We start from the raw sequence: 26,288 nt of genomic DNA, 5'->3' as shown, positions 1-26,288 counted from the left end.
TAAAACAATTTTTCGCAATTTCAAACACATTTTTACAAATTCATTCATTCATAACACATCATAGTATCATGTATTTGTTTCACAAAATATCTCCCAAGATCAAACTACATAAAATCCCATGTGTGTGTACGAATCAAGCTGACGCCTTCCCGCGGTCATCACTGTTACCTGAAACACATAACACTGTAAGCATAAACTTAGTGAGTTCCCCAAAATACCACTCTAACACATAATAGCCACTCGAGGTTGTAACTCTGTCGACCTCTGGTCAATGTGTCTCAGTGGGGCCCTCCAGCCCCAACTATAGGTGGGCCCTCTGGCCCTAACTCTAGGGACCCGAAAGTCCCAACTCTGTAACTCTGAATCATGCATATCACATATCACAATAAATCACAACACATAAATAACATGCAAATACACTTGCATATAACTCTATAGTGCTCTGTCACATAACTCGGTTACCACACTAGGTAAAGTATAGTGAGAAGACTCACCTCGGGTATCTCGGTAAATCTCTGACTCGGTAAACGCTGGCCTAGCCTCCGCCTAATCATATGAAAGAAATACTCTATTTAATATAACTCTCAAAGGCTAGACTATGTCCTCTTATGACACTCTCAGAAGGGTAAAGGACCATTTTACCCCTCTCATAACTCAAAAGGCCCCACAATAGACCATACCCTAAAAGTCAACCAGAAGTCAACTTTCCGGGTTACGCTGCGCGTACCAGATGTGTACGCTGAGCATACCCTGATGCATCTCAGAATCGGGGAACGCCACCCAGTACGCGGCGCGTACTGGGGTTACGCCCGACGTACTCCCCAGCTTCAGCCCTTAGCTCTTGAGGTCTTAAATAGTTAAGACCCACGTCCAAATTCTAGATCTGACGACATCTAAGCCTCTTAATCCATAAAGTTGATGACTTTAAGCCTTTGCATGGCTAAACAAGCCACTAACTCCCATAATGTCCCATCCTTTAACTCTAGAAGGCTTATTACACAAGCATGACCTCAAACTAACATCCAAGATGGAAACTTTATGGTTCTAAATCACTAATACCACTGAAATAGGACAGATCTCGGACCATGGAGCACTTTACACTCATAAAGTCTCCACCTTTGGGGTTTTAGCCCTAGAAATGGCACATGCAACAACAACCAAAAGAAGAGGAAAGTTTTGAACTTTATACCTCCAAGTGTATCCCTTTTCTCTGTAGATCTCAGATCCAAAATGGCACCCCAAGCTTTATCTTCCAAGAGCTCCTTTCCTTCTCCTTCATTAGGTCACCAAAGCACAATTAGCTCCAACAACACTCTCACACAGTAAGGACGATGGGAGGCTCTCTTTTAGGGTTTCACTCATTGATATGGAGGCTAAGAAATGAGCCTTAGCACCCTTTAAATAGTGCATAAGACAGATTAGGGTGTTTGCATCTGGGCCGGGTACGCCCGGCGTAACTCTGGGTACTTCCAGCATACCTTGGCGACTCCGCGTCCAATTTAAGCGCATGAGTATGCGCAACATACCCCTCTGGTACGCCCAGCGTACTCACTTGCTATAAATCCTCCACTCAAGGACTAATCATGACCAATCGACAAAGAACAAGGATGAAAGAAATTTACCTAAATCTCGGGGTGTTACACTATGATATTTACAAGCAAACAAACCCAAATGCTCCCTCCACTGTTGAGGTGTATGTTAAATGCACTAAACTTCATAGGGAAGAAACTATAGAAAGATACAAGCTAGAGCTTGCCTATGGTGAAGATAAAGGTAAGCTTGAAAATTGGGTGGTGGAAATTAGATGAAGTATTATTCATAGGATAACTATAAATGTGGAAAATTAAATGACTTTGTTTCCATTGTTGAGTTATTGCATGTTGTTGTGTCTCCAGGTATTTTATCAATCCTTTTTAACAGAAGGATGAACAATGTACCTACTTTGATTGAAGAGTGTGTGATTGAAAAGCTTGTGATTGAGGAGACTATGAATCTTGCTAGGCCCTTTGTGAATGTTGCTAGGCGCCCTGTGAATATTGGTAGGCACTTTGTGAATGATGTTGGAGGGACCTCTTTGAATGTTGTTGGTAGGGATATGAATGGTAGCGATGTGAATGATGGGCATGTGATCCCAACAAAATGGTAAATCTAAACGCACGTTTAGTTCCATCAATAATGTCATCTGTACCCTTTTGTTTCATGCCCATCTTCTACCCGATTATTGGGTTGAAGCTCTTCAAATGGCTGAACATCTAATAAACATTCTTCCCTCTACTATCATAAATAATGATACTCCTTTTCATAAGCTTTATCGCACCAACCCCACGTATCTCCATTTTCGTGTTTTTTGGTGTTTGTGTTTTCCAAGTATAGTTGCCCCAAATAAATTATCTCACCGTTCAATTCCTTGCGTTTTTCTCGGGTGTCCTACAAATTAGAGGGCTATCAATGCCTCAATTTCGACACCCAACAAATCATAATATTGTGACATGTGATTTTTTATTAAACCATTTTTCCCTTTGGCTCCATGTCACCCGATAAATTTCCTGCTTATTCTTTCCTTGAAAATTTTGATCTCCCATATAACTTTGGTCTGACGCCGACTTCACCATCATTTTTTCGAGGACTATGGGCGTGTTTGGCAAAAGTAGCTGTTTGCTGGAAGTGGATAGCAGCTAGCTAGTAGCGGGTAGCTGGTAGCGTGTAGCAGGTAGCTGGTAGCGGGAAGCTGTAGCTTTTATTTGTTATATGAATGTTTGGCAAATGTTGCTGAAAGCTTTTGAAATATATAAAAGGGATAATGACTTGAGAGGGTAACATACTTTTGACTTTGATCACATTTGGTTACTGAACTTTATATCTTGCTTTATTAACCATTTAACTTGTTGAATTGTACTAATGTTCCCCTTATGATCGGGTTTAGATGGTTTTAAAGGGTTTGTCGATCCTACGTGTACTTTTTATCTTACGTGGCGAAAGAGGTGGCATGTAGGCCCTAATTTGTCGTCTCCTTCTCATTAAACCTCACTCCGAATTCTCATTTGGTCCTTAACTCGACTAGGGCACAAAATTCTCCATCGATCATTCGTCTCCTTCAATCGTTCTGTAGACAGGCATCATCTCCAAATCCTACTGATCAGAACTTCATTGTAGTGGATTTCCACTACAATGGTCAGTTCGCACCTAATCCCTTAGTTTACTTTGATCCCGATAGAGCATCAGTGCGAGATGTTGACTTTAGTGGGTTTGGGTATGAGCAATTCATGGAATTCCTTCACAAGCTCACCAAATCGAGAAGCAAAGACATCTATTTCTGCCTTCCACGAGAGTCTTTAGGTCTTGGAATTCATACACTGGTGAACGAGGGTGATTACAAGGAATTTTTGGATTTGGCGTATGCTAATGACAAGAGAATGAATGTATATGTGGATCACCATAATGAACCTATCTTCAACTGGATTGAGGCTGAGGAAAGTGAAAGTGAAAATGAAGACTTAGATGAAGATGAGGATTCAGTTATTCAAGATTCATATTCTGTTGGTCATGAAAAAGATGATGCTACCTATCCATTTCCAGCAAACAAAACTGCACATGATAGATTTTTAAACATCCTTTGTGAACCTACAGAGAGTGAAGATCAAGATGATGAATACGTGCCACCCCAGTGTTGGTGATTTGTTGTCATTAGTATTATTTAAGTGTAATGAGATTACTTTGTTGACCAAAGGTGATCTTGATAAATATTAAACAATTAAGGAAGGTGTGGAGTACACACTTGTTTAAGTTTGATTAAGTTTTCAAAGTACACTGTCATTTAGGGGCGGCCCCTAAACGAATGGGGGTCTGGGGGCAGCGCCCCTGGGAGCGGGGTCCAAGGAGCGGCAGCCCCTGGCTGGGGTCCAAGGGAAATTTTTTTATATAGGGTATGTTGCTATATAAAAAATGCATCAGAAAATCGTATTTTCAGAGAATTGACCATTGTTTGATCCTTATCTAAACTTCCATTTTATGTCAGTTTTTATAGTTTATGACAGTTAGAAACTGTCATATGACAGTTTTCAGACAAAGATCATAAATTCGGTTTTGGTCTCATTTTTCTGGTATAGACGAAACTATCATCAAAGCATTCTTAATTCTTGTCTCTCTGAGTCTTATCCGATTAAAGAATATTGGGAGTACCACCCAACTGCTTTAATCTGAAAATGTTTTACACAATTCTCAGAATTCCAAGCCTTACTATACCCCAATTTCTAACACCCAGTACCCTGTGTATGATGAGAGACAACCATGGGATCAGATGAAACCAATTATAGGTATGCGATTTTCTAACCCTACTGAGCTTAAACATATGTTAAGCAATTATGCAGTTGCTAATGGGTATGATCTATGGTTTGAAAAAAATGACTTTGACAGATTGTTAGTAAAATGTTGCAAAAAGAATAAGTCACCATCTTGCCCTTTCAGACTATGGGCCTCCTGGATGAGTAAAGAAAAGACTTTTCAGATCAAATCTCCAGTGAATGAACATAATTGGTGTAGGGTGTTTAAGTTTGGGTCAATCGTAACTTATAGATGGATAGGGTAACATTTTATGAGTCAAATTATAGAGAACCCAAAAATGAGTGCAAGGAAGATGAAAGTTAAAGTGTCAATGGCATTCAACATAAATGTGAGTGTGGGGCAATGCAGAAATGCAAAGAAATTTGCATTACAAGAGATTGAAGGAAGTGTAATTGAACATTATGGGAGATTGTGGTCATATGTTGAGGAAATTATCAGGTCAAATCCTGGGTCTACTGTGAGGTTGGATGTAGACATCATGCCAGATTCCACAACTTTGTTTTCCAAGTTTTATGTGTGTTTCAAAGCTGTAAGGGATGGTTGGTTAGAAGGGTGCAGGCCTGTAATTGGGCTTGATGATTGCTTTTTAAAGGGTATAGTTCGAGGAGAAGTTCTTTCAGTTGCTGGGAGAGATGCAAACAACCACCTCTACCTTTTAGGATGGGCTGTGGTATGTGTTGAGAATAAAGAAACATGGAAGTGGTTCATAGATTTGCTTATGGATGACATTAATGGTGGTCTTGTTGCAAGCATTACCCTTATTTCTGATGGACACAAGGTTAGTACTCGGTCCTTTTTATGCTTCATTTTTATGTTTTTTCACTCATAATGATGTTGTGATTTGTAGGGGTTATTACAAGCAGTTAAGGAAATATGTCCAGAAGCTGAACATAGGCAATGTGCCAGACACATTGTGGCCAATTTTAATAAAAGGTTTATTGGTCAAGAATACATGAAGTTATTTTGGAGGGCTGTAAGGGCTAGTACTGTGGAGAAGTTCATAGGTGTAATGGAGAAGATCAAATCTATTGATACTCATGCTTATGATTACCTTATAGACAAAGATCCTACTACCTGGTCTAAGGCATTTTTTTTCAAGAAGGAAGAGATTGTGATGCAGTGGAGAATGGGGTCAGTGAGAGTTTCAATTCTGCTATTAGGCATGCTAGAAGGAGACCTATAATCACTATGCTGGAGGAGATTAGGTTATTTGTAATGGAAAGGATATACACTCAAAGAGTTGAAGGAATGGAATGGGATTTGCTTATATGTCCAACTATTAGGAAGCGTATAGAAGATTTGAAGGTTAAACAGAGGTAAGTTTTTTACTTTAATATGCTTATGTTAATTATGAGGATGTGTTATTGATTTATATTTTTTTTTTTTGCTTTAAACAGATTGTGGGGAGTTACTCCTTGTGGTTATCAAAAGTATGAGGTTAGATTCACTGATGTTGCATATGGAGTGGATCTAACTACAAAGAAGTATGCTTGTAGAGTATGGCAACTTACAGGGATACCATGCTTACATGGAGTGGCAACAATCTCTTACTTAAATCATGATGCAGAGACATATGTGTCCCAATCATACACTACTGAGGTTTACCTAAAATGCTACAAATATAGCATTAATCCTCTCAATAGTAGTGATATGTGGCCAGATGTTCCATACCACAAGCCTTTGCCTCCCAAAAGAAGAAGATTACATGGTAGGGCATTAGTGAAAAGGAAGAGGGATGCAATTGAACGAGAGTTGACTGGACCAAGTAGTCAAACTGTCACAAGAAGGGGAAGCCTAATAAAGTGTGGTATTTGTAAGGAACCAGGTCACAACAAGAAAAAGTGTCCATCTAACCAGCAAAGCAATACATCAAGTTAATATTTTTAAAAACACTACATCATTTGAACAAAGAATTGACATTTTAATTTTTGTTTTCAGTACCAAGTTCATCCAGGGGCAGTGGAGCAGACCCAAGTTTATCCAGGGGCAATGAAGGACCACCACCTACAGCCTAACCACCTCCTCCACCACCACCTGCAACCTAACCACCTCCACCACCACCACCTGTATCCCAACAACCTCCTCCTCCACCACCACCACCTGCAACCCAACCACCTCCACCACCACCACCTATAGCCCAACAACCTCCTCCACCACCACCACTAGCACCTGCAGCCCAACCACCTCCACCACCACCACCTGTAGCCCAACAACCTCCTCCACCACCACCTGTAGTCCAACCACCTCCACCACCACCACCTGCATCCCAACCACCTCCACCACCACCACCTGTAGCCCAACAACCTCTACCACCACCACCTGCAGCCCAACCACTTCCACCACCACCACCTGCAGTCCCCATGCCAAGAAGAAGGGTCCCAGTTAGTAGAAGTGGAAGGAGGCAATATTCTGAACGGATCATCAAACAAGCATTAAGGAGGCAGATACCTAGGGTTGGGAGCAATGCAAATAACCCTTCAGTTATTGATTAATTTAGTGGGTATGTAATGGGTGGGTAGGAATATCTTTTGTAAGGCAGTTGTGATGTAAAGACAAAGTAGTAGTATTTTTATTATGCTTTTCTATGGTACTATCAAGTAGGTGTGTGGGCACATGGTGACCCTTCTTTTGTCTATGCAGGAATCTTTTGTGTTACCTAGAAACTACTTTTGTGTATGCAGACAAAAACTTATTTAATTTCGAATATTAATGGAGTATTTCAATGAATCCAACCACCACATTCACTTACTTCTTTATTATATGTATTCATTGTTATATGTATGCTACTTTGTGATTCCATTCCAGTCAAAACTAACTCTATGTGATTCTATTCCAGTCAAAATTATATGTATGATACTTTGTGATTCTATTCTAGTCAAAATCATATATGTATTCTTTGTTATATGTATGCTTCTTTATGATTCCATTCCAGTGAAAATTACTTGTTTGTGATTCCATTCCAGTCAAAGTTACTTCATTCCATTCCAACAAAAAGTTGAGATAATGGCTCCATTCTTTGTGATTCCATTCCAGTATGATTCAATTCCAGTCAAAATTACTTCTTTGTGATTCCATTCCAGTGAAAGTTAATACGTATGATTCTTTATGATTCCATTCCAGCCAAAATTACTTCTTTGTGATTCCATTACAATCAATATTACTTCATTCCATTCCAACAAGAAGTTAAGATAACAACTCTATTCTATTCAAACAACATCTTTCAATACATCATTTGACATCATTTCATCATATACATGATGATCAAAAAAAGAAATCCTATGGTAAACTTATATATTTTTCTCCTTCATTGCAATGGCATCAGAGTACTTTTCCTTCTTCATTTGTTCCATGTCTTCCTTCACCTTCTCTACTTCGGTCTTCAATGCTACTAATTCAACTTTCATTCCCTCCACCACTTCCATTAGAGGCATCTGTACAAGTTCTACATCCAACAATTTCCTATATTTGCATTTACCCTTCCACAAAAAAAATTCAAAAGGAGATTTCAAATCTGGAATAAATGAATCAGAAAAGAGGGAAAATTCAAGTGAAATTGCTTACCTCATTACACACCATGAAATGCCTCCCTGGATTCTTTGGTGTTGTTGATGTTAGAATACGTGCAGGGAACCCACAATCACAAGTTTTTGGATCATTCACTGTGGATTTCTTGCTTGATCGATTGAGGGAGGATGAGAAGCTGTAGGAGGAAGCCATCGGGTATTAGGGCAACGGGGTATTAGGGCACAATAAAGGAACAACAAACGCCCCTCCTTTAATAACAATAACCCTACATGCCACGTAGGATCAAACTGACACGTAGGATCAATAAATCCATTGAAAATGGCAAAAAATAGTTGGAAGGGGAACATTAGCACAATTTAACAAGTTAAAGGGTTAATAGAGCACAAAAAAAAGTTCAATGACCAAATGTGACCAAAGGAAAAAGTATGTTACCCTCTCAAGTCATTATCCCTATATAAAATTACATAAAAGGACAATTGACTAAAAATAAATAAATATATAAATATATTTTTAAGGGTGATTATGGAAATTGATTTCAAAAGTTCAGGAGCGTTTTGTTAAACGCTACATGAAGTAGCTTTTAGAATCGGAGCGTTTTGTTAAAACTAAAATCTAAACGCTCGTACTGCCAAATAAAACTTTTTGTTTAAACTAGAGCGTTTTTATCAAAAGCTAAAAGCTAAAAGATCTCAAACACTTCCAAAAGCTCCATGCCAAACACGCCCTATGTGGCTCCTGAGTCCACGTCTACTGATCAGTGCATATCAAAGCCCAACCACCGGCCCACACTTCACTTGAAAAGCTTTATGTGAGCCAGCCCAGCTCTGTCGACCCAATGGTCATGCCTCATATTGTAGATCAGTCCATCAACATCGATGCCCCTAGTATGGAGTCGCCTCTGATCAAGTTTTCGTCTCATCCGGTCTCTCAAATTCAATCTCTTCCTTCTCGTATTCATCTTCCTCCTCCACCTTACGCCTCTAACCCCATGGTGATAGAGCTCAACATACTATTACCAAACTTATCCATAAACTCAATCTTCATGTCGATTCCTCTCCTATACCACAATCTGACTTATAGGCTTTCCAGGATCCTTATTGGCTTAAATCAATGCAAGAAGAATTTTCTACACTTATTTCAAACAAAACTTGGGTCCTTATGCATATGCCTACAACCATAAATATTATTAATTGCCTTTGGTTGTCTAAAAAGAAGCTCAATGTGGATGGATTGTTGTCTCGTTACAAAGCTCATCTCGTTGCTAATGGACGTGCTCAACGCCTCAATATTGATTGTGACGAGACCTTCAGTCTGGTTGTCAAATCGGCCTCGATACTACAATTTTGAGCATTGTGGTTATTCACCAATGGCCTATTCGTTAACATTCTAGTTAAAAATGCATTTCTTCATGGCATCCTTAATGAGATAGTTTATATGCATCAACCTTTTGGATTTTGAGACCCAACTAAACCAAATCGTGTGTGTTTACTTCAACGGTCTTTATACGGCCTCAAATACGCCCCATGTACGTGGTTTCAATAGTTTGCTATGTTTCTCACTAATATTGGTTTTACTAACAGCAGGTGTGATTCTTCATTATTTATCTACAAACATGGATCTCATTGGATCCTCTCCTCAGCTTCTTATGCATATTATCTCTATTCTTAGCTTTGAGTTTGCTATGACGGATCTTGGAGATTTATTATTTTCTAGGTATATGTGATACTTGTAATGTTGATGGTCTTTTCTTATCCCAACAGAAATATGCTAATGAAATTCCTGATCGTGCATCTACACTAAATTCCAAGCCGATATCCACTCTTATTAATCTGTTTGCCAAGTTTGATGCCTCTGGTCCTCCTGTTCTGTATTATATCATAGTCTTACGGGTGCTTTACAATACTTAACCTTTACGAGACACGACATCACTTATGTTGTTCAACAAGTTTGTCTTTATATGCATGATCCTCGATAGCCTCGCTTCGCCGCTCTCAAGAGGATTCTTCGATATGTTCGAGGTACTACTGCTCACGGTCTTCAACTTTACAGTTCTCCTAATCGAGATATCATTGCCTATTCTGACGTTGATTGGGCTGGTTGTTAGTGCTTGCCATTCCACATCTGGATATTGTGCCTTTTTAGGACACAACCTGTTATCTTGGTCCTCTAAACGTCATAACATTATTTCTCATTCTAGTTCCGAAGCAGAATACCGGTTAGTTGCTAATGTGGTTGATGAGAGTTATTGGATATGGAATTTTCTTCTCGAGCTACAATATTGTCCTCATCGATCTACCCTTGTGTATTATGATAATGTCAATACGGTTTTTATGTCTTCAAATCCGATTCAACATCAACGCACGAAGCATACTGAGATTGATCTTCATTTTGTTCAAGACAAGGTTGCTACTTGTCATGTTCGTGTTCTACATGTTCCCTCATCATCTCAATATGCTGACATTTTCACGAAGAGTCTTCACTCGCCTTTATTTCTAGATTTTCGATCTAGTTTGAATGTCCTTCATTTTACTATCGTTCTAACTACGGGGCTGTTAGCAGATCTTTTATGTATATGTCTATTCATTTAGTATAGCTCATATGTTTTGTTTATAAAGGTCATCGGCTCATCTCATGTAATTTTTGTATATATGTTGATTAATGAAAGTCAAGTAATTCAGGGGAAAATATTTCAATAACATATACCCCTTAGCCTTAGAGTACATGAACAAACCAAACTCAAGTGATGCGACCTCTTGGGTCCCTACTTCTTATATGCGTCCTTTCTCGCAAGTTTCCCAATCGCAAGGGACAAGTCACTAATAGCCTTGGAGATGTCACAAATTTGCCTCGAGTTTTCCTTGTTTTTTTTCTTTTGTGTCCTATTTGATGTATGCTCTAAGGAATTGTTTAATTAACATGGAATCTTTTTTATATAATCCTTGGTTTATAACGAAATTATTATATGAACTCAAAATGTGATAAACTCTTGAATTACATTTGAATAAGTATAGAACACCAACGAACAAACACGTCTAAAAACAAAGTTTTTTTTTTTTTTTTTTTTTTTTTGGTAAAAAATCATTTATACTTCAAAACGTAATAGTGTTTTTACAAGACCAATTATTAATTCCTACAATAAAGAATTACAATTAAAAGAATAATAACTACGAAAAATGACATTTGGATGAATGACTAAAACACAAAAAGCAACAAAAGCCAAAAAATCAAACTTCAATAAAAAAATAAAATTGGAAAATCTTCTACAGCTTCAAACTGAGATCAACATGTTCACCTTCTTCACCATTGTTGTTTCCATGGTTCTTTGCTGCTGGAAAGAAACTATAAAATGGCTGCTCGTTTGACCTTTCACTTCCAGATACATCTTCTGTTTGACCCTAAACAAAAAGTCAAACCATAAAGTCAACTCAAAAGTCAAACAAAATGAGAAACTGTTCAAAAAGAACTCACTTGCTGCTGTGGTAAAGTTGATGATTGAATTTGAGGAGGAACCAATGTGAGAAAATCTTTGGCAACTAAATTCGAACTCTTCTTCTCTCTATGAAGCCATTCGAAAACATTAAAAACCAATGATAAGAGATTGAGAAGATGAAATTTGAATCAAAATGAAAAGTTTTTTGTTACCTGAATCCATTGCTGTAAGAAGAAGAGAAGGGGAATTTTAAGTTGAAAGAAGGAATTGGCATATTTTCCTTTGAAAAAGGGTATGGTCTCTTCATGCCGATCATCTGTTCATACCAAATGAATAACAAAAAAAAATGTGTATCATGTTCATAAATAATTATGACCAATGTTCGCTCTGCGTGTATTGATTTTGAAGATTGAAAATGGCGAATTCAGGATAACATGGACCTTCTCTTCATGTGGCTTCAATGGTGGGTGGTAGTTGTTGCTACAATTGCTTTGGTTTGAAGGGAGCTCGATCTGAAAATTCATGACAGATGATGATAATGATGATGATGTTGTCGTTCCTAATAACTTGTAATGTTAATTGACAATATAAAATACCATTAATGAAGAACATGGTTGCTGAAAAAGGTGTGATCTTTGTAAATCACTCCGATTTGTTGACATGCTCGGATTCAGATTCGGATTCTCCAGTACAAATCGGTAATCGCCGCCAATCCATAATCTACCACCATTAATGATCGAATGCATTGGCTTAGAAACAAAAACAGGATTCGTCGCATCGGTAATTTGGATCAAACGGCGGTGGTGATTAGGCGGCATTGGAGGTGGTAAAGCAATCGACATCGACGGCGGCGGCGGCGTGAAATTGTTTGAATTAGGAGCCAAAATAGTGACATCATTCTTCTGATGTTCTTCTGATATGATCTTCTCAAGCTGAGCAACTCCCATTCCTCTCTGTGGTAGTTTCTTATTCTTCAGCTTTTTCGACAATCTACCATTGCTACACATCGAAGTATGTTCTTCATGAGCCATTGAACACAGCCATGTAAATCACATTGAATTTCACGTATTTATATGGAGACAAAAGTTAAATTGGAGAAGAGATTCAGTTCAACAGATACGATCGAAGGTCCACGTAATCTAGACGATGGAAATCTATCAAAATTTTAAGAATATAGATATAGAGAATCTGAAACGTTCGTGTAATTGCATAGATCATACAAGATCTTCATAACTTAAATAGAATGAAAATGGAGAAGAAATCCACAAAATCGAAAGCTAACTTTCTGAAAATCAGCTGGTGCCAGCTTTGAGCTGTCCGATAGTCGGATCAAATCAAGCAAAAAAACAAGGCATCTGTATCGGCAAAATCTGCATCAAATTCGAAATTCAAAATCTAAAGTTGCTTTTGTTACCCGGAATCTAATTTGTCGCCAATATCCTCTCTCAAGTCTCAACAACTGTTTTCATTGCTAGACCAGCTCTTCCATATCTTTCTCTCTCACAAACACACATCCACACGAAAACAATCATTCCTCGATCGTCTATCGTTTTCATTCCTCCAAAATGACGTTCAAAATTCACCAACAATTGGAATAATAATAGTTTCGATCGTCTATGGTTTTCATATCTTTGGTTGTTAATCGGGTTTCGGGTTAATCGGGTCAGTTAGTCGGGTTTTTTATTTTTAAAATTTGATCTTAAACCCGAACCTTAACCCTATTAAGGTTCGGGTTAGTCCGGTTAAATATGAAATAAAATAATCATTGTTCATTTTAGCAAATAACTATAAGTATAGGGATCGAAAGTGTAGAGTATTAAAAAATTCACTTTGTAGTTTCTACAGGACAAAACCGCAAAAATGGTCTCAGTGGTTTGCTAAAAAATGTCAATTTGGTCCAAAAAGTTTTGGACTAACACCATAGGTCCAAAGTTTTAATTTTATTGCGAGTTTGGTCCAATTTACTTTAAATTTTTTCTAATGACGATTTTACCCTTCTTTTTTGTTTTTTTTTTCAAATTTATTTATTTAAATATTTTTATAGTTAAAAGAAAAATAAAAAAAATACATCTCTCTCTCATCTAAATTTTTCTAGAAAATTGGTTACCACCATCATTCATGAACTCAAGAACATGTCATAAACTCAAGAACATCTTCCCCACCACCAACGTCTGTCACCACCGCAGACCGTTGCCACCACCATCTGTTACCTCTATCTCCACCTGAATTTTTTTCTGCTTCATCTACGCCTAAAAATCATCTCAAAAACAAAACCTTACACAAAATATGGGTTTGTTCATGAGTTCACCCCTCTCTGTCTATAGGATAGAAAACCCTTTTCGGATGTGTTCATCTCCGTCGCACACCCAAAAAATTATCCCAGGAATGGATGATTCCATTTCCGTTATTGATGGTGAAGAATGTCTAGGGTTTGTCGTTTCTGAACCAATGATTTGAAACTCGAATCCTCACCAGATTTGTCGTTTCTAACCTTATCGACGTTCGAATCAAGAAAAAAATGGTGGATCTCCAAGTTTAAATGTCAAATCGGTCAGTTTTTTTGCCCAACTCATCCAGATCTTACACTAAGCATCTTCTGAATCGGTGTTGACAAACTCTAAAACGAGTTGCAAAAATGAAAATTCATCTGCACACGATTGGAATCGAGAAATCGATACTAGTGATTTGCAAAATGTGAAGTAAAATTCGGATTTGTGGGTTCGTAAATCTTAACCTTCATTTGTAAATCTAACCTTGAACCAGACGACATGTTCAATTTCTCCACCATTTGAACGTTTGGTTTCTCCACCTTGAACCAGATCTTGTTTGTAGATTTGACTTGTGGAGTAAGAATCTATAGATCGGTGGTGATAGTGGCTCATGATGGTCATGTTATGAGCTAATGATAAATAAAAAGATGATGATGGGGAAATCGAGTTTTTAGATGAAGATGATGATGGGGAAATCAAGTCTGGAACGTGAGGGAGAGAAAGAAAGAGAGAGAGAGAGAGAGAGAGAGAGAGAGAGAGAGGAAGTATTATCTTTTAATCATAAAAATATTTAAATAAATAAAAAAAACTGAAAAAAAAAACAAAAAAGAAGGGTAAAATCGTCATTAGAAAAAAGTTTAAAGTAAATTGGACCAAATTCGCAACAAAATGAAAACTTTGGACTTGTGGTGCTAGTCCAAAACTTTTTGGACCAAAGTAGCAATTTTCAGCAAACCACAGGGACCATTTGTGCAATTTTGTCTTTCTACAGTACATTTACAAAATGGTTGAATCGCTTGAATTACATTCGGTCAATTTTACATGCTTTCCGTTAACAGTGACTTTTGACAAATATGTTGAAATATAATTTCATTGCTTTAACTAGTAATTAGTTATTTTGTGGTCATTTTTTACACAATAAAAGGTCCTATAATTACATAAATTATGTATTTACATGGCAAAAACTTAAATATCAGATATTTCTTCGAACACTTGCAAAAGATTTGTAACACCCATAAAACTCGAGCCAATTTAAAACATTTTAATTCACTCAAAAACCATTAAGTTCATACATTTGCTTTCAAAATAGTTTAAACATAAGAGTATTTCCCAGAACCATATCACATAAATCATAAAACATGAGGAGCGGTACGATCATGCCTTCGCCTTGCCACGATCTCCTAAAGTACCTGAAACAACACACTGAACTGTAAGCCCGAAAGCTTAGTGAGTTACCCCCAAAATACCAACCACACAAAAATATACTCATAACATATCACAAATAGAACAGTCATGCACATCGGGTCTACTGTGTGACTGGTCCGCTCGCACCGGGCCTTCAGTCTACCTGGTCCACCCTCCGAGTCTAGCCATGTACATCGAGTCTACAGTGTGATTGGTTCGCCCGCACCGGGCCTTCAATCCACCTGGTCCACTCTATGAGTCTACAGTATGACTAGTCCGCCCACACCAGGCCTTCAGTCAGCCTAGTCCAGTCTCCGAGCCTCGGCTCGTCTGGTCCGCCCTCTTGGGGCCTTCAGCCTATCCAGACCGCTCGCTGGGCCTTCGGGATATCCGGTCCGCCATGGGTATGTTGGCCTACAGCACAAAGCAGGACCCGCCTCAACCCAACCCCTGTCAAAAAATCATGTGCACATAAACCAATTAATCATATAACAAATCCTTAACCAAACAAACAGTCTAACAGATCACATAGCATATCAACATCCTAACCAGGATTTCGACCTAACCGGTCACTAGCATAGCATTACCCTATATACCGGGTACCGACCGTAACCAGGTCACTAACTTAACACCATCCTAAATACCAGGATGCAGATCTAGCATATCAACAACATAACAAACAATACCCGGATTTCCATCCGATAAAGGGTCGGCCTTGGTGCCGTAGACCCTGTCGATATATGAGGATAACTCACCTGTAATTGCCGACTGGAAAGATAAGACCAAGCTACTCAGACCACCGACACGATCTTCACCACAGAACACTACCAAAGAACCAATTCCAAAAATACCCAAAATTACCAAAATACCCTTAGAAGTCAAACTGGTCAACTCTTGGTCAAAGTCAAAGTCCTCAGTCAAAGTCAACCTTCCTGGTTGATTCTACTCGTCGAGTCAACCCGTCAACTCGCCGAGTTCCCATTCCCAGAAAACTCTCATAGCACAACCTAACTCGCCGAGTCGCCCCAAGACTCGCCGAGCACAACGATCTCTGGTCCCATCCTGTCCGACTCACTGAGTCGCCGACCGACTCACTTAATCCAAGGCTTTAACCAAAAGAGGTTAGGGTCTGCGACCAGACTCGCCGAGTCCAAGACAATCTTCAACAGACTCGCTGATTTGTTCTTTCAACTCGTCGAGTCCATGCACATGTTCATACAACTCGTCGAGTACACCCATGTGACTCGCTGAGTCTCTCAACTTCTTAATCCATTCAGAAGCTTTTCTAGCCATGCAAGGGCTCCATTCCATAGATCCACCCTTCTACAATCTAACCCTCACATAAAGTTGCAAATTTTACGTGAAACCAAGGAGATATAGGCCCAAAACATACTAGGGCTTGGGTTTTAGACAAAGGGGCTTCACCAACAACTCAAAGACTGAAGCTTTATGACATTCTGGACCAATACAAGTCTAGATCTGAAGTAGCAACCTCATATCTGAACTCCAAACCCGAAGTGGATCTCAATTATACCAAAATGGCCCCCAAATCTCATTCAAGAATAAATCTAGAAGCAGCAAAGGAAAGGTAACAACTCATTACCTCCAAGATGTGCCCAAAACTGTAGTAGATTCTGGATCTACACTACTTCTTGATGCAAACCCTTTTTGATCTTCAAGTTTCTTCCACTAAAACACCTCTCAAAGCTCCAATCTCCCTCCAATGGCCTTATACACACGAGCTAGGGTTTACTAAACCTCTCTGGGGATTAGGAGGCTGGGAGAAGGACATAAAGTCCTTTAAATAGGGTGCAAACCCTAAGACTAGGGTTTTCCCATTACAGCACCAACTCGTCGAGTCCAGCTCTTCCGACTCGGCGAGTAAGCGTACCTACTCGTCGAGTCCCTTCTTCGAATTTACTCTTTAAACCCTTCTACTTCTTGTTTCTGAACTTGGGATGTTACAATTCTCCCGCACTTAAATTAGGCTTCGTCCTCGAAGCCTACGGCAGCACAAACTTCCGGATGATACTCCCACAATGCATCTACTGATCTCAATCGACCCAGATTCCTTCAAACACTACTATCGAATCCTTAAAATCCATCTCTTCCCTTGCAGGGTCCTGATAACCGCTTCAAGCTGGCCACCGGCTTCCTCTCTCTGATAATAACACTCATCAACTATGTGCCACCTGAAGACACTACCTTACTTTCGTCTTACGCATTCATTCGCCACCTGCGAAAACTGGGTACCACAACACCCACTGTGCTCCGCCAAGATACTAGACCATCTTCCTTCACCCAATATTGGCGATAATCTTGATAACTTGCAACCTAGAACGATTCTTGTTCCATCCTCTAGGTCTATCGTTTACGTGCTGATAGGATGCCGAATCCCTCGGCCCTCATAACCCATCAACCAAACATATCGCGTATCCACTCGTACCTGGCCCAAACAGCCTCGGGCTGGAATACCAATCACACTAGGTCCAATCAATCATGGGGTCCGGTTATCCTCATGATGGAATACCCCCGATTGGGATACCTCCACATATATAACTCAGGCCTACAACCATACTCGGAACTAAGGACCTTGTCCTTGCGTCACCCTCGAACCCTTCGGTTCGACACAACGGAGTGCAATCCACTCACACTTCCCTATCACGATCTCTAGGTCCTTGACCTCCGACTGTAATATCCTTATACAGTCCTCATCACCGGTCCAGACTACTCCCGAGTCTGTTAACCTATTGTCTCACCTTCGTTTGTCCAAATCTCCACTTTGGAACCACTATCCTCCTCCTCTTCCAAGGAGACTGAAAACATGCATGCGCATCATCCAACATTGCCATAACCTCAATGGGCATCCAAACGGTATGTGTTTCCATATATCTAGTATAATCCCAGTGCTTACTACCAGCAACTGAAGCACTTTCGATCATCCATTTGATGGGTTTTAAGCATAAGAAACAATCCTATGTGATCATACAAATCCTAATGCTTGGATCTAGGTTTCTTTATTGTACATGCTTTGAATCCAAGACTTACAAAACTAGATCTTTCATATATAATTCGAAATTATCATAAAGAAAACAGATCTAAGTGGTTTACCTCTTTCAAGTAGCTTGAATCCTTGTAATCTTCTTGATCTTGAGCTTAGAGTCATAATTGTAACTCCTCTAATGGTTCACAAACCCCACAAGCAAGAAGGCAATATGAGAGAGGGTGAGAGATGCTAGAAATCGGCCCTAGGGTTCCCTTAGAATGAAGTGTAGCCGATTTCCATAGCCTAGGGGTCTTATTTATACTTGCAGGCTACTAGGGTTTCAGTCTAAACCCTAATGGACAGCTTAGCCACCAAGCAGCCCAAGGAGCCTTCTGGCATAAGGCCTTGGACGAAAATATGATGGACCCTCATCATAATTTCGTTCTCCCTTAAGTCCATTAGGTTTCCTCAACCCAAAACTTAACTATCACACATTTGACAGTTTATACCCCTTTATTTAATTAATCTCTTTTAGTCACCAAATTAATTCCTAATTAATTTATGACCAATACTAATTAAATAAATATGATTTCTCCTTTAATATATTATTCTTATAATATATTAATAAATCATAATATTCTCTCTTTCTCCTTAAATTACCTTGTCAAGTTGCTTCGGAGAAGGCAACCCAAAAGGACCATGCACAACCGGGTCAACTACATACCAAATATAGTTACGGGCTTAGACACTATTCCAAAAGTCTCCCACTTGGATAAGTCTAGTAACTATATCTCACATATGACTTTAGAATCCGATTAGCAATCGTAGCTCTTATACTTTGCTGTCAACTTTGATCAACTTGTCCTTCAGATATGGGATCGTATAATCCTCTGTTCTGGATATCATGCTGACAATGCTTATTGTCCAGAATTTGTTCCTCGATTTCTGATTTGTTTGACATAGGCACTCATGAACTTTAAGACTATATGATATTATCGCTTTGTGATCACTTAAGGAAAAACACCACGAAGTGATACCAGCAAACGCGGGTTTATTCCAATGCTCAAATCATATTCATAAGCACTCATGAAATTTGTAGCAAACCTTTGCTATGCCCAAAACCTTTAGACAATCTACAAACAATTCATTACAGTCTTCATTCATATCTACTTCCAAAATATGACCGACTGCGGACTGTTTGAATAATCCTATCATTCAGGAAGTCAAAACATGCAAAATTGAAACAATAGATAAATAACCAACACAAGATAGTAACTTTACTCATAAATAACACAATTTTATTTATTCATCAATTGTCAAGTATAAACTATCTATTACATGTTTCCTATCTAATCCAAACTTATATCATCCTTCAGCCCAATGCTCCTAGTGTGCTGCAAGTGTTTGACCCTACTTAGTCCCTTCGTAAGGGAATCTGCTGGGTTTTCTTCTAATGACACCCTCTTCACAATGAGGAGTCCCTCTTCTACCTGATGTCTGATAAAATGGTATTTTCTGTCAATATGTCAAGATCTACCATGGTCTCTCGGTTCCTTGGTCAAGGCAACCGCTCCTTCATTATCACAGAAAATTTCCACCAGCTCCTTTATGGATGGCATAACTCCAAGGTCTCCAATGAAGTTCTTCAACCATATAGCCTCCTTTGACGCTTCGCTCGCCACAATGTACTCTGATTCACACGTTGAATCAGCTATGGTCTCCTGCTTGGAACTTTTCCAAGTTACTACTCCTCCATTTAGGGTAAAGACCCAGCCCGACTGGGATTGTTAATTATCCCGATCCTTCTGAAAACTAGTGTCACTGTACCCTCGTACCCTTAAGTCATCACTCCCACCGAGGACTAGAAACCATTCCTTGGTCCTCCACAGGTACTTAAGAATATTCTTAACTGCAATCCAATAGGCTGTACCAGGGTTCCCCCGATATCTGTTGACCATGCTCAAAGCAAATGCCACATCAGGGTGAGTACAAGTCATAGCGTACATGATAGAGCCTACTGCGGAAGCGTAAGGTACTTGGCTCATATCAGCTATCTCTGCCTCTGTACTCGGGCTCTGAGTCTTACTCAGCTTGGTATTGCTTTGGATTGACAACTCCCCTTTCTTAGAATTTTCCATACTAAAACGCTTTAGTACCTTGTCCAAGTATGTATCCTGACTGAGTCATATCAGTCTCTTTTCCCTGTTTCTTACTATCCTTATTCCCATAATATAAGCAGCCTCTCTGTGGTCCTTCATAGCAAAACATTTCCCAAGCCAGGACTTGACCTCCTGCAAGGTTGGGACATCGTTTCCTATGAGTAGTATGTCGTCGACATACAATACGAGGAAGCTCACTATACTCCCATTGGCTTTGACATACACACAAGATTCATCTTCGCTTCGCAGAAAGCCAAACTCTTTAACTTTCTCGTCAAAACAAAGATTCCATCTGCGAGACACTTGTTTTAATCCATAAATGGATTTCTCAAGCTTACATACTCTATTTGGATGCTTCGCATCGACAAAACCCTCTGGTTGATTCATATAAACATCCTCAGCTAACTATCCATTAAGGAAAGCGGTTTTCACGTCCATCTGCCATATTTCATAATCATGAAACGTAGCTATTGCAAGCATTACCCTAATAGACTTTATTTTCGCAACTGATGAGAAGGTCTCATCATAGTCAACTCCGGGAGTTTGAGTAAATCCCTTCGCAACCAATCACGCTTTATAAGTATGCACTTTCCCATCCATGTCCGTCTTCTTCTTGAAGATCCACTTGCACCCAACTGTCCTACGACCCGGTACATGATCAACCAAATTCCAAACTTGGTTGTCGTACATGGATTAAATCTCGCTGTCCATTGCCTCTTTCCATTTCGCAAACTCCGGGCCTGCCATGGCTTCCTTGTAGCTGCTAGGTTCGTCCAAATTTACAAGTGTACTATCAGTAATAAATGTATCCCCTTCAGTAGTAATATGAAATCCATACAACTGGGGTGGAACACTAGCCCTAGTGGAACGTCGAAGAGGTAAGGACTCGTCAACAAGAGTTTCCTCCTCAAGTTGAGTGCCAGTGTCAGAGGTTCCTTCATCGCTTTGATCTTGAATCTCTTTAAGTTTAATTTGCCTCCCACTGTCTTCTTGGCTTATCAATTCCCTTTCTCGGAAAACTCCTCTTCTAGCAATGAAGACAACATTGTCACTTGGTTTATAAAAAAGATAGCCAAAAGACTTCTGCGGATAGCCGATGAAGTAACACTTCTCACTACGAGGTTTGAGTTTGTCGTGAGTCTCTCGTCTTACGAAAGCCTCGCAACCCCAAACCTTAATATGTGCCAACGAGGGAGCCTTCCATGTCCACATTTCGTGAGGAGTCTTGGTAACCTTCTTGGTGGGAACTAAGTTAAGGATATGGGCGGCAGTCTCTAAGGCATACCCCGAGAAAGCTATTGGCAACTAAGTCCGACTCATCATAGAACGAACCATGTCCAACAAGGTCCGATTACGTCTCTCAGCCACACCATTCAATTGTGGCGTCCTTGGAGGCGTCAATTGCGAGACAATTCCGCATTCCTTTAGATAGTCGTGAAACTCAAGACTTAGGTACTCTCCTCCTCGGTCTGACCGAAGCATCTTGATTTTCCTACCCAGCTGATTCTCCACTTCATTCTTAAACTCTTTGAACTTTTCAAAGGTTTCCGACTTTTTCTTGATTAAGTAGATATATCCATATCTGCTATAATCATCTGTAAAAGTCACGTAGCAGCGGCAAGCATCCCTTGTGGTGGATCTAAAGGGCCCACACACATCGGTGTGTATGATATCCAATAGACCATCACCCCTTTCATAAGTGCCAATAAAGGGTGACTTGGCCATCTTCCCAAGTAAACAAGATTCACACGTGTCATCGTCCCTAAGGTCGAATGACTCCAACACTCCATCCTTTTGGAGTTGGGCTATGCGTTTCTTGTTGAGATGGTCAAGGCGACAATGCCACAAGCATGCTTTGTCTAGACTAGTAGAAGAATCAATATTCAAAACATTATTTCCTAAATTATCAACAACCATCATAGATTCGTAAATCCCATCACAAGGTAATGCATTGAAATAAAAGACACCATTCAACTAAACATTAATAGAACCATTACTATTATCAAAAGAATATATGAAACCTTGTCTAAACAACCCATGAAATGAAATAATGTTTCTTGCCATATCTGGCAAATAACAGCAATTGTTTAAATCTATCCCTAACCCATTACTCAACACTAAAGAATAAACACCAACTTTGGTCACAGGCAACGATCTTCTGTTTCCCATAATCAGGTTCATCTTTCCATGTTCCACCTCCCTACTTCTTTTTAGGCCCTGCATATCAGAACAAATATGGTAACCACACCCTGTATCAAGAAACCATGAAGTAGAAAATGATGAGTTATTAGATTTAATAGAATACATACCTGCAAAGGTGGGCTTAATCTTCCCATCCTTTATATCTTGTAGATACTGAGGGCAACTTCGTTTCCAGTGGCCCTTTTGGTGACAATAGAAGCACTCTGCTTCCTTAGGATCGGATGAGGGTTTAGCAGGGCCTGCTTTGGTCCCACTTGAGGACGAACCATCACGGGGCTTCCCCTTATGGTGGCTCTTACATGGAGCCTTCCTCTTTTTACCCTTTCCTTGACCTATTGCCATCACAGGAACGGACACAGCAGGGGATGGTGCAACAGATTTGTCCTTGAGGTTGCTCTCAGCAGTCCTCAAGATTCCTTGGAGCTTGATCAAGGAGACCTCCTCCTTGTTCATGTGGTAGGTCATCCTAAACTGGTTGTAGCAGGAGGGCAAGGAGTGGAGGATTATGTCGATAGCCAAATCCTCATCAAACTTAACATTAAGTTTGAGAAGACGATCAACATACCTCTGCATTTTCTACAAATGAGAGGTTAGGGATTCTCCACTCCCCATCTTAGCGGTGATCATGTTAGTAATGATCTCATAGCGCTCTTGCCTCGCGCTCTAGCGATACCTGTCCAACAAATCCTGATGCATTTCATATGGATACATGTCCTCATAGGACTTTTGGAGTTCGAGGTTCATGGTGGGCAGCATGATGCAGTGAACTTTCGTAGCATCACGCTCGTGGGCCTCAAAGGCGGCCAACTCTTTAGGAGTAGCAACATACCTTACCGCACCTATAAGTGCCACTGAGCTAAACTGCACTCTACACTATCCATGTGGAGCAACTGCTATTCTCGAACTCCCATATACTCCGAATCCGATCACATAACTAACTAGGCCCACGAACGGCCTCCAATCAACTCCATCATCATGATCAATACTTGGGGCCAGACCATATCGCTTACTATTGCATGGCGACATATTTACTTAATCTCCTCATATCGATCCACTAACACATACAGAGTCTTCAGCATGACTGGACCACCTTTCCAGGCCTTCAGCCTATTTGGACCACTCTGAGAACCTTCAGCATGTCCGGATCACCCTCCTGGGCCTTCAGCCTGTATGGACCGTTCCCCGAGCCTTCGGCCTGACTGGTATGCCTCTCGGCCTTTAGTCTATCCGGACCGCTTAAAAACGATGTACGTCGCCCTGAACCATTCTTCCCGAGAATCTCTCCCATGTAGTCTGTTCTAGCCCTCTAGGGGTTCCGAACTCCCATTCCGTTCCCAGAATCCTTTCCGTGGCCTAAACCCAGGCCTCACATCGACCAACTACCTTCCCTGAAACCATGGTCTGTTCCCTGCCCCACTTGTCTATCACTTGCTCCCATCATGCCACACTCTCGGCTAACAACACTGATAAATCTAAACAGCTAACCAACTCTAGATACTTGCTGTTTCACCAGAGAATTTCCCAATTCTCCCCACTTAGCGTACCCGCTACTAACTTCCGTTGACAAATCGGCATAACACGATCGACTTTACTTGATAAAGTTTCCCCCTCTTCTCCTGGAACAAAACCCTCCGGAGTGAGTAACCTCCACAGGTCACTCCCCCGACATTGCACATCCCAAACTCCAAGGAAGTTCGAATCTCAACTGAACACCTGTCGCGACGCAGTTGGTATTCCAAGCAACGAGATCATATACCTTATCTTCCAACCTAGAATCCTTTTGATCGCTAACCAACTACAACCCCTAACTACCTATATTCCCATTCATACTATGAAGCATACAAAAAGAAGAGAACAAATTTACAATACCACATAATCCGCAAATAACAAGATATCAGAATGGAAACATACCCACAGCTGCATTCGGCCCTGACCTGACCTCCTCTGCTGTAAGCTGGAAAGCGCGTCCCTGAGCCCTCGGAGGCTCCGCTCCACCCTGACCTCCACCCATAATCCTCAAAGGGGTCAGTGCTGCAGCCTGCACTGGTCTCGCAACAAGCTATGGATAGTGGAGCCTCAAGCGTCCAACCTGATGACAATGATAACAAATCCTCATATCCTGAGCCGGGACCGACTGACGGCAATCCCTCGCATAATGCCCCTCTTTCCCACACTTGCGACACGCACCACCGGACCTACAAACTCCGGTATGACCCTTCCCACACTTCTCACAGGTGCGGCTGCTCTGACCTCCAACCCTAGAGTCAACGGTTTTGGACCGTTTCGGCGCCGGCTACGACTGCACCGGGGCCTGCCTCTGCTCTCGCAACTACAACTCCATCTCTAACTCCCACCGCCTGGCGGCCTCCTACAGTTCTAACAAGGTATCACACATCTGCGTGGACACAAACTGCCTGATGTCCCTCTTGAGCATACTCAGATATCAGGACATCTCCTACTCCGAAGCAAACTCCGGGAAAAACATCGCCCTCTCAGTGAACATCCTGGTGATCTCTGTCACCGACTCTGAATCCTGCTTCAGCTCCAAGAACTCCTGAGCCAACCTCTCTCTCTCTCTCAACCTGTGGAACATAACGAGTGCTGAACATCTCCCGAAACTGATCCCAAGTAACCACAGCCCGCTGCGCATCCGAATAAGTTCATGTAGTCAGCCTCCACCAATCCTTCGCCCCGAGCCTCAAAAGGTTCAGAGCACACCTCACCCTCTGATCCACAGGGCATGAACACAAGAAAAAACAGCCCTCCACGTCTGACAACCATCTAATAGCAACGATCGGATCCTGAACTCCATCGAAAGTAGGGGCTTCGTATTATCAAAGTCCCGATACTGAAAACTTCGACCGGTTCCTCCCCCTGCCGCTGATACAGCCGCTGTAGCTGCTACGGAAGCCGCCTCCGCAAGAGCTGCATAGCGCTCATCAAAGTACTCAACCATGGCGGTCTTGATTGACCCGAACATCTCCGGCAACTCAGCTCATAACATAGCAGCAACCTCATCATGCAGGATCTCATGAATCCTGGCATCCAACTCATCCGTACTCATCTGACCAATGACCTCGGGTGGTACTGATCCCTCCTAACCACCCTCTCCTGATCCCGATCCCGAATCGGATCCTACCCCGAGACGTCTCATAATCGCCATACTGAAAATACGCCACAAAATATTAGGCATTCCTCATAATATTCCCGAGAACTAGCTCCCAACAAACCCTAGGGGTTGTGACTTCCTTGATACGCGTATAGGTCCTATGATTTCAATAGTACGGGCCAATACTACCTTCCACACCTACCCATATGTGTATCAAGTATCACCACAACACCCTAACAATAGCATATACATAACGAACACTCGATCCTCACTCCTAGAGGGGCACCACTATCTCATAATCGACCTACTGGTCTCACGCAACCCTCCCATCCATGAAACATTCACCAACCCTGCAGCACGAGTGTATGCTAGTCATACATAACGCTAGACCCTATAGACTTTCGAATATCCAATCCTACCCTAAGCTCCCAATCATACAAGAACAGAACATAAGGCCAAATCAAATATTCTCAGGCTATAAGATCTTAATTATGTATAACCATGATGCATACACTAAATAACTACAGTAATGATGTCAATTTCATACAAAGGAACCCTAGGCTAGCAGGCATCATATAATCAGGCAATTCTATCATGCAATTCCTGAAGATCCCTAGCCTAGTACTAGCATGTTGTTCTAACATATCACATAACCAGATAACTTGTATGATATTTTGGGGTCTACTTACTGGCTCTGGCTGATCGTACCCTCTACGTCCTCCTTTACTTATTTTGAAATCCTTTTGAAAACTATTTTCGAAAATCTCTCCTTGATTTGAGACTAGATTCACACGAATGTTCCTCCAATTCACTCAAACCAAGGCTCTGATACCAACTTGTAACACCCATAAAATTCGAGCCA

At 40.7% G+C, this 26,288-nt stretch overlaps 3 protein-coding genes across 4 annotated transcripts; 2 read left to right on the top strand and 1 right to left on the bottom strand.

Annotated features, from left to right (window-relative positions):
- The first annotated feature begins 4,618 nt into the window (after positions 1-4,618).
- On the top strand, positions 4,619-5,524 carry LOC145064620 (uncharacterized). The gene is made up of 2 exons (XM_079012032.1): positions 4,619-5,119; positions 5,189-5,524. Exons 1-2 carry the CDS (start codon positions 4,619-4,621, stop codon positions 5,522-5,524), a joined length of 837 nt encoding a protein of 278 aa, XP_078868158.1.
- A 5-nt stretch (positions 5,525-5,529) lies between these two features.
- LOC145064619 (uncharacterized) lies at positions 5,530-6,219 on the top strand. The gene is made up of 2 exons (XM_079012031.1): positions 5,530-5,657; positions 5,739-6,219. Exons 1-2 carry the CDS (start codon positions 5,530-5,532, stop codon positions 6,217-6,219), a joined length of 609 nt encoding a protein of 202 aa, XP_078868157.1.
- A 4,756-nt stretch (positions 6,220-10,975) lies between these two features.
- On the bottom strand, positions 10,976-12,871 carry LOC145062263 (uncharacterized). Of its 2 annotated transcripts, XM_079009896.1 has the most exons (6): positions 12,711-12,871; positions 11,893-12,295; positions 11,737-11,808; positions 11,509-11,612; positions 11,335-11,422; positions 10,976-11,261 (listed from the first exon to the last, which is right to left on the bottom strand). In XM_079009896.1, the coding sequence occupies exons 2-6, from the start codon at positions 12,241-12,243 to the stop codon at positions 11,127-11,129; spliced, it is 750 nt and encodes a 249-aa protein (XP_078866022.1). In that variant the 5' UTR covers positions 12,244-12,295; positions 12,711-12,871; the 3' UTR covers positions 10,976-11,126. The 2 variants fall into 2 exon arrangements, with proteins under 2 accessions (XP_078866022.1, XP_078866021.1); XM_079009895.1 differs by having other exon boundaries at positions 11,893-12,871.
- Positions 12,872-26,288: the final 13,417 nt, after the last annotated feature.

This window comes from Lactuca serriola, chromosome 7 (assembly GCF_051521515.1).
Source record: "Lactuca serriola cultivar US96UC23 chromosome 7, Lser_US96UC23_V15, whole genome shotgun sequence".
NCBI classification, from domain to species: domain Eukaryota; kingdom Viridiplantae; phylum Streptophyta; class Magnoliopsida; order Asterales; family Asteraceae; genus Lactuca; species Lactuca serriola.
Note: the sequence above shows the minus strand (reverse complement) of the source record. Positions and strands in the feature narration are given on the sequence as shown.

Excerpts from the sequence above, each read along its gene's own strand:
- LOC145064620 (XM_079012032.1), top strand. The coding sequence starts at position 4,619 with ATGAGTGCAAGGAAGATGAAAGTTAAAGTGTCAATGGCATTCAACATA. Across the intron at positions 5,120-5,188 it reads TTATTTCTGATGGACACAAG|GGGTTATTACAAGCAGTTAA; the intron begins GTTAGTACTCGG and ends TGTGATTTGTAG.
- LOC145062263 (XM_079009895.1), bottom strand. The coding sequence starts at position 12,327 with ATGGCTCATGAAGAACATACTTCGATGTGTAGCAATGGTAGATTGTCG. Across the intron at positions 11,809-11,892 it reads AACCATGTTCTTCATTAATG|ATCGAGCTCCCTTCAAACCA; the intron begins GTATTTTATATT and ends ATGAATTTTCAG. Across the intron at positions 11,262-11,334 it reads CAACTTTACCACAGCAGCAA|GGTCAAACAGAAGATGTATC; the intron begins GTGAGTTCTTTT and ends CTTTTTGTTTAG.
- LOC145064619 (XM_079012031.1), top strand. The coding sequence starts at position 5,530 with ATGCTGGAGGAGATTAGGTTATTTGTAATGGAAAGGATATACACTCAA. Across the intron at positions 5,658-5,738 it reads GATTTGAAGGTTAAACAGAG|ATTGTGGGGAGTTACTCCTT; the intron begins GTAAGTTTTTTA and ends TGCTTTAAACAG.